The sequence below is a fragment of the Trachymyrmex septentrionalis genome, unplaced genomic scaffold (assembly GCF_001594115.1).
Source record: "Trachymyrmex septentrionalis isolate Tsep2-gDNA-1 unplaced genomic scaffold, Tsep1.0 scaffold115, whole genome shotgun sequence".
Taxonomy (NCBI): domain Eukaryota; kingdom Metazoa; phylum Arthropoda; class Insecta; order Hymenoptera; family Formicidae; genus Trachymyrmex; species Trachymyrmex septentrionalis.
Genome location: NW_017304279.1, coordinates 74,987 through 83,811, shown reverse-complemented (window position 1 = coordinate 83,811; position 8,825 = coordinate 74,987). Strand labels below are relative to the sequence as shown.

Here is an 8,825-nt window from a genome sequence, read left to right as displayed (position 1 = left end):
TATATATATATATATATATAAATTTATACAGTAATGCATCGTGTAAAAAATGGAAAAAGATATTCTGCAGTTTTTAATATTTTTGTTGTATTGATTTTAATAATTAAAACGACTTAAACAAATGTATTTCTTATATAATTATATTTTAGATACAATTAGTCTAATAATGTAGTTCGTAAAGTCACTAAATTAAATATAAACAATATTTGTATACACGATGAAAATCCAAATGGTCATCATCGTTACTGTTTCAAATAATGTTTGCGGATTTCCTGATTAAACATTGTGGATCATTTATCTCAACTGCGAGGTAGACTAGCGGTTTTCATGTCAAAGGCGTATTTACTGCGTTGCAAGGAACGTAAGATTTGCTCAATCGTTAATAGGATCTCGTCTTAAGAGGGGCTTCTGTTAAACTTCAAACGATCATATTTCTTTCCCCTTCTTCGATTTTCAATCTTTTGCTTATGTTATGTCTTGATGAAATGTTTACATAATATTTATAACATCCTTCACTTGAGAATTATTTGAATAATTACTAAGTCTAATGATATTTCAAGTCCTTGAATTTATTATCGAATATCTGCGAATAGTACTCGGTTTTTTATTAGTCAATTTAATAATAAAAATTAATAAGAATTTTTTAGCATTTGCTGTAAATTTTATACGCATTTTAACAAGAATCTGATGCCGAACGATGTGTTAAGCATTGAAACAGCATTTATTCTTAGTGTTGTTACAAGCACTTAACTCACTATATGCGATATTTATATGTGTATATACAAACGTGTGCACGCTCTTGACAATATTGCCCATTCTTTCATCGTATTTTATCGAGTTTTATTCGCGATATATCACGCTATAAATGTCTTACAAATTCTAATAAAAAATGATTGACATGTCAAAAACATTTATTAAAAAGCATCTGATTGTTTTTTTTATCGAGAATTTAATTAAATTTACAATTGTTCAGTTTTTGATGTAGAAAATTAAAAAGAATTTGAGAAGTAAAATTTTGAACATATAAATACTAACAATAAGTAGTCTTAATGACTGTCAATTTTATAAGCGCATTTAATATAAAATGTAATTATCAATTTTTAATATTAAAAGGCAAATATGTTTGGAGTAAATAAATATAACAAATATTTACTGAAAGAAGAATATTAAATTAATAAAATGCATATTAATATAATAAATACATTGACATGAACTGCATGGGACACATAATGGACTTCTCAATGTATCATTGATGATGTCAAAGACTTTTGCAAGCAAATAGTAAAATTCGACCATAATAAGAATAGGTTGCGCAGAGATCATGGATGATTAATGAAGAAAATGACGTCACGCATGCTAGAATGCGATCCTCTGCCTTCGCATCTCACCTTCCCCTCCTTCCCCCCATGATGTCGCATAGCACTGATTCCACACACGCCAAATCAGGTCAATCAATTGAACGCATTGGTTTCCATAGGAATTGGAGAATATTTGTTTACTAGTGCTTCTCTCGTTACATATATGTACCGATGTGAACTTATAATAGCGCCCAACACTTTATCAAAAATAAAAAATTAATACCGTAGCGCGTTTGTACATTGTTTGTACTTGTTTGTACCGATCATTATTTCGTATGTACCTCTAACAGTTAAACAGAAAGTGAAAAATAAAAAATGGCCAGCGCGTAACTTTAAGATTTTTTAATTTTACTTATGCCAGTCGAAAGAGAATCGTTTATACTCGTTTGTACCTCTTTTATTTTCCTTTGTACCTCAAAAGGAGATACATTTTTCAATTTTTGCGCAACCCCTATATAGTGAAATTAGTGATTTTTCAAGATCGAAATGGCAACAACGACATTCGAAAAAGAATCGTTTGTACCTCTCTTACTTTCGTTTGTACCTCAAAGGGTTCAAAGATACAGCGATTTCAAAATTACGGAAATGCGCCAAGAGGGGAAGTCAACTATTTTAAAAGATATCGAAATAGGACCAACGACATTCGAAAGAAAATTGTTTGTACCCGTTTGTACCTCTCTTACTTTTGTTTGTACCTCAAAGGACCCAGAGATTTAATGTTTTGACGAATTTTTGAAATATTGAAACACACTATGTCTCCAAACCTTTATCTTTTTGATATCTTCCTTTTCGATATCCTTTTCAATATCTTTTGGAATGGTAGACCTCCCTTCTTAACGCATTTCTGAAATTTTGAAATCGCTGTATCTCCGAATCCTTTCGGATACAAACAAAAATAAGAGAAGTACAAACGGGTACAAACGATTCTCTTTCAAATGGCATAAATGAAATTAAAACACTCTCAAAATTGCGCGCTGGCCATTTTTTTATTTTTCACTTTTTGTTTAACTGTTTGAAGTACAAACGCGCTACAATACTAATTTTTATTTTTGATAAAGTTGGGCTTACATCCCAGGTTTACATCGGTCACGTACGCAAATCGTTGCATGATCCTCTCATGCAATTGAACATTTTGAAAAATTTTCGTAAAAACTTTTATAAATATCTTTTACTATAAAATATCTTTTTTTTTTTACAAAAAGTCATTTTTCGTCAATTAATTATATCTCTTAATTATTTTAAATTATCGATCATTTTCAATTGTATTGCGACTGATTATGTAATGTGCCGCAATCTTCGGTCGGGATTAAATTTAATGTTGCTCATACATTTAAATGTAAAAACTTACATTATTGCCATAAAATGAACAGGATAATAGATTATGTTTATAAACTCGAAAACTAGATTAATTAATTTTTTTCTACTTTAACGTATTTTTATTTCACGGATTGAATTTTTCTTACTTTTTAAATTATTGCTATTTACCATTTATTTTTTATTTTTAATTTACTATTGTTTACCACTTATTTTCTATTTTTTATCATTTAGCTTAAAAAGAAATACAGGATGCTATCATAAAAAAGCTGTTTTATAATACAAGAAAATTCAGGTACTATCAGTTTCTACTTTTTATTTTTTACATAAAACACAACAAAAAAATATACATTATTTGCAAAAACAAAGTCTCTAAATCCATAAAATGAAAACAACCATTTAATCAGTGTGACGGAAGGACGTGTATTGCATATATAAGGCGCTTTAATCAACAGACAGTGCAACATCCGTATTTGTTAATCGTAGTGCGCCGGAGGTACAGTTAGAAAGCTTTTCTTTTTTTTGCGATGCGGCTTTTGTTCACCTACGCACTTATGTCGCATTGCCGGCGTCATTAACGATATCTAACGAGCCTAGATCACAGAGCTTGGGTGGAACAATACGCGAAAGTACATCCATATAAGAGTAAATACGACGGAGGCAAGTAACTACGCGCGTTTCCGGTTGTGTGACACGTAGCGACATAGCGATGCGTGCACAAGTGAACTTTTACGGAGACCGTTTGCTTCTTGTTAATATTTTGAGTGCAATTTGTAATTGTCAAGATTTGTTCCAAAAACCGCTCTACATCGCTCTGTTCTTAGAATATTCGGACAGCTATATACAAATCGTTTTTAATAAATTAGATGGCTTTCAAACTAAAAATATTAATTTTGATACTCAAAATATAATTATTTTTTGATAGCAATTATAATTATCACAAAAGTTATTGTTATCAATTCCTATTTTAATTCTCTTAATTTCGATAAAATTTTGAATGATCTAATTGTAAGAATACGAGAGATAAAGAATTTCGAATAAAAGAATACGATAAAGCGTTATAGGTACTTAATCTTTTATTAACCTTCTCTCTGTACAAAAATAAATATTTTAAAAAAACTTTGGAAATTTTTTATTTATATTTTTATTAACCTGAAGTGTATTTTCACCCTTATACACAGAGAGAAAGTTGATAAAAAATGAAAATCACTATATGTATCACTTAAAATAATTGTATGTGCTGAAATTACAATATGTGCTATTTTGTATTGCAGAAACAAAACATATTGGTTCGCCAATTAGAAGAGGAGCTCAGAATGAGGGTACGGGGGCCGAGCGTCGAGATGCAGCAACAAATGGAAGTTTTGTACAATGAGAACGAGCATCTGACTCGCGAAATTGCCATACTTCGTGATACGATAAAGGTGAACATTGATGTTTAGATGTCATAGATTATTTTTAAATGTGCATTTTTCAATGCACTTATTTTAACAACTTTTTTTCGTGCAAAATTATTCCCGCATAATGACGGTGCTATAATGCGCCGTTTTTCACATAGTTGAATTTTCCCGAGAGAAAATTAATTTACAAGATTAGTCTTAATGAACGAGACTAGGTCGGTTTTTCACATCTTACGCCGAATATAATTCAGTCTTAGCCTTAAAATAGAATAGCGCACACCACCAGGAAGATTGGAACGTTGCTGGAATAATCACGCCGAAGGGGGATCCCATTATAACTCGGGAATAATAGGGATAAGTGCGCTAAATGGAAGTAAAATAGACGAGACTCTTCAGAGGGTCGATGCATGAAAGAGCCGCGCAAACGCCTCCTAGATCGTCTTTCTCTTCTTTTTCTTGTTTTCTCTTTTCTCGCCGACAGCCTCGAGAGTTTTTCTGATATTTGTGAAAATTTTCGCGCCAGATATATTGGACTTTGCGCTATCTTCCAATCTCCTGACACCGCTGCAGAGGTCTGTCATGTACCCAACATTCCAAACGTAGATATTCAAGAGAAATACTGACTTGTCCAATTTTTTCCTCTTGAATATTCTGAAAACTTTATTAACTTTATTTATTTCATTTAATTAATAATGCTTCTATTGATAAAATTAAATATATAAAATTCATTTCTAAAACAATGTAAATGTAACACAAGGATATATGAGCAAAAGCCAGATTACAATTGCTAAAACGTAATCATATTTCAAATAAAATAAAATAAAACATACGTTTTGACCCAACAATTAGGTCATTATTAATGTTGTTCCGATAAATATAACAATAGTTACGTCTTAATGGTTATACATTTGCAAGTTGAACCCTTTATATTCTAATAGCTATAATTACATACAATTAATCTAGTTAAACAAAATAAAAATACAATACGCAATTTAGCATACGAACCCTGCATGTTCTCTTTATTTTCATAAATGTCAGTCGGTGTAGAATACATAATTGAAAGAGAGGTCGCATAATTAGCTTACAATTCAAAAAGGACTAGCACATTTCAATAGTCACCTATTTATGATGTGTTCATAAGATAACTTTATAAAATAAAAGATAGAGGTATAAATTAGTGTGAAATCTGTAAGTATGTATTACATAATAAACGATAAAAGTGTAAAAAATTCTTATAAAATCTATAAGTATATAGTAAAATTATTTTATTATAAAAACTATGTTGTGTTCAATAAAATTGTAAGAAAGAGTTTAAAAAACTTCCATTGATCTTGTACATTTCAGTATATGTACATATATTATAATTTTAAAGTAAAACGATTTAATAGCAATTTTTATAACAAGTAATCGGTAATTGCAATCTTCTGTATTTGATGATAATTTATATCGTAATAATTTATTTTGTTAATAACACATTATCATTTTGTAGAAATTTTACCGAATCTGGAGAAGATAACTTTGATGTAAAATCGGTTTGTGTTTCTCGTGAAAGCACGCGATCATAAATAAAATAATCATACGTTTGCAAAATAATCCGTTCGGCGGTATGTGCCGTGGTTTATTGGCTTCTTGTACGCTGTACGGTGCTCGCAGACCCGAAATAGACGAGGGGTTTAGGTCGCTTTCGAGGTAAACGACCGATTGTCTGCACGATCCAGAAACCTCCGGAAATCTTGGCAGTAACGTGAATATCAACCTCGTCGCAATAAATTTGTTATGTTCACCACTTATGGCGTCGAAAAACAAGCGTTGCTGCGTGTAAGGCTGCGTGTAATGTCGAATCGATATATAAGCAGACACGATATGGGAGTGTCACGTTCCACTCGTTTAAAAGCAGTATGATAGATATGAATCTTTTTTTAGAAAACATTATATTTACGTACAAGAAATATTTTATTTTTACTGCAAGATAAGTAGTTGATAATAGATGCAATTCGCGTACGTAATAAGTTAAAGAAAATGTTATCTCGGAGATATTCTTCAGAAAATAATCTAATCTCGCGCAAGAAGCGTAGTAATATTTGCTTGTAAGTATGACCGAAATGTCGCAGACGGGTCAAACGGGAAGCAACTGGTCGCCTTTGGCTATTCGCCAGTTTATGCACTCGGTTTCTCGTATCTCTATAAATTCTCATTATCGAATCTAATTTGGCCAAGTCGAAATTTTTAAAAACATCTAAGACACTTAATGGCAATACAACGTTCTCATTTTATTAACTTTCATAACTTTGAAAGATTCAGTATATGATTTTCTAATGTTATTTATTAGCCCAATTTTATCATGTAATTTTATTTATTATTTAATATATTAATAATTAATAACGTTAGTATTTATACCTACAGCTTTTGCTGAAATTCGTTGATAATATATTTTAACATTTGATTATATTTTTATTTTGACTCAACATGTCCCAAGAGTTTCATTCTCTAAGACTGACTGTAATTACCGGCTCTCCATTAGCAACAGCTACACTCTAGCTATTTTGAAGTCAAACTTACCGGCAATACATGTATTTTTTAAAGAGCATTCCAACTAACACATTTACAACTGTGGAACTTTGCGAAGGTTTACATTAAGAGAGATAATTGAATTAATTATCGAATGTCAGCCGACATCCCGAACGTAACATTCGGGAATTCTCGTATTTTCAGAGTGCATGGTATCTACTCGCAGGTAATATCGTACGCGAGTATTCCTCTTGCACAGCGGGGAAAGCCGGTAGAAGGCCAGCAGCGGGTGTCTAATTCCAGACTAATTACTTTCCCGCCGTCAAAGAGGCGTGCTAAATTCGTTATGCGGGCCCCAAGCGGTGGCATCCATCGTTGACGGCTACTAAAATCAAGCATATTAGACATATAGCTGCCAACGTACCATCGGTTATCATAAAAATAATACTGTGTTAAAAGTGACGAAATTCCGTAAAAATATTTTGCGCCATTAACATTTTGTATAGTAAATTCTCATTATCCTATTGGAATGTTAATCTTCTTTTAAAATGAAGGAGCACATCGACATGATGATAAATTAAATCTCTCTCTATTCAGTTTCGAAGATTGAGTTTAGTGTATTTTTGGAAAAAGGAATAACACATGGGCTGAAAAGTCCCGAGCCTAACAAAGAAAACACGGTTTTTTTCGTTGAAAGTTAGTTTTATTCATCGACGTAATTTCCATCAAGAACAATGCAATCATTCCAGCGCCGCTCTAACATTTCAATACCACTTTTGTAGAACGATTTATCTTTTGCCTCAAAATAGGCCTCAGTTTCAGCGATAACCTCTTCATTCGAGCGAAATTTCTTACCGGCGAGCATTTTCTTTAGGTCTGCGAACAGCCAGTAGTCGCTGGGAGCCAAATCTGGCGAATACGGTGGATGTGGGAGCAATTCGAAGTTCAATTCATATAATTTTGCCATTGTTTTGATTGACTTGTGACACGGTGCGTTGTCTTGATGAAACAAAAGTTGCGTCACTCTTAGCACAATAACTCACAAAGTAATGAATATCATGAAATTTTAACAGCTGTCTTTTGAAGATTAGCACACACTGAAAAAGAGGTGAATGTAATAAAACTAGAGCCATTTCTGTGTTAGGCTCGGGATTTTTCAGCCCATGTGTTATGTATTTTTATACACATGAGTTGATATTTAAAGTAACTTTTTAAAAAGAAAATTGGATAATTCTAAAATTCATCAAAGAGTCTATTTCTAAATTATTTTAAAATTTATTTGTATTTAGTATAAAGACGAGAAATTTATAAATAAGCGCTAATATCTTTTTAATGTGCGTGTCATTATGTGATGTGTTGGCTCTTTGAACCTTGTGATTCCGGTAGTACCGTTTACAGATGCTGAAATAATTTTGTAGGCTTAATATAGTTAGTAACATTTTGAGCTCAACTGAGTTGCCCTATTATCTCTAATGAAGTCTTAATTTAGACTTCACAACCGATTAAGTTTTATGATGATCTTAGCTTATATTTTTAATGTGTATTATATGAATTTAAATTGACACAGAAAAATACAATTTATAATATTTTAAAAGCATCTACGTAATATGATAAAATAAGTCAGAAATATTTAAATTTCTGTCATTTGACGTAACTCAGTTTACGGAAATTTTTATTATGTGCGATATAATTGAATCTAAATTGTTTATGCAAATATTAAAAAAGAATTGAAATTGTTTAAGAATAAAAATATTAAGAAAAGAATTGCGATTTTTTAATGATTATTAAATTAATGTAAATGTTTAATAAAACAGTAATAAAATAATAATAATTTGACGACAAATCGTTAAAGAAAACAATCATAATTATTGCAATTTCTTTACCTTTAATTAATCTTGTTAATTTTTTTCTATTGTAGGAGCTGGAATTAAGAATAGAAACGCAAAAACAGACGCTGCAGGCTCGTGATGAGAGTATCAAGAAGCTCCTCGAGATGCTCCAGAATAAGGGGATGGGTGAGACATGCTTGCAATTTTTTAAATTAATTATTTTAATATTAATTAATTATTTTAACACCGCATTTTACAAACAAAAATTTACATGTATGTGTGATCATAAGATAGATTAAAGAAATCATAAGAATTCATTAGTTAAATCAAATAGAAAAGACGGATTTAGATTTTATTATAGAAAATTATAATAATATATCATAATGACTCACTGTGAACAACAATAGCCATTTTTT

General features: G+C 31.2%; 1 protein-coding gene across 2 annotated transcripts in view; it reads left to right on the top strand.

Moving 5' to 3' along the window:
* Positions 1–8,825, top strand: part of LOC108753944 (ELKS/Rab6-interacting/CAST family member 1) — a 78,352-nt gene that overhangs the window by 25,353 nt on the left and 44,174 nt on the right. For both annotated transcript variants that reach the window (XM_018495951.1, XM_018495942.1), the window contains exons 2-3: positions 3,947–4,096; positions 8,499–8,595. In XM_018495951.1, coding sequence (XP_018351453.1) covers positions 3,947–4,096; positions 8,499–8,595 — 247 coding nt within the window. The remainder of the gene's footprint in view (positions 1–3,946; positions 4,097–8,498; positions 8,596–8,825) is intronic.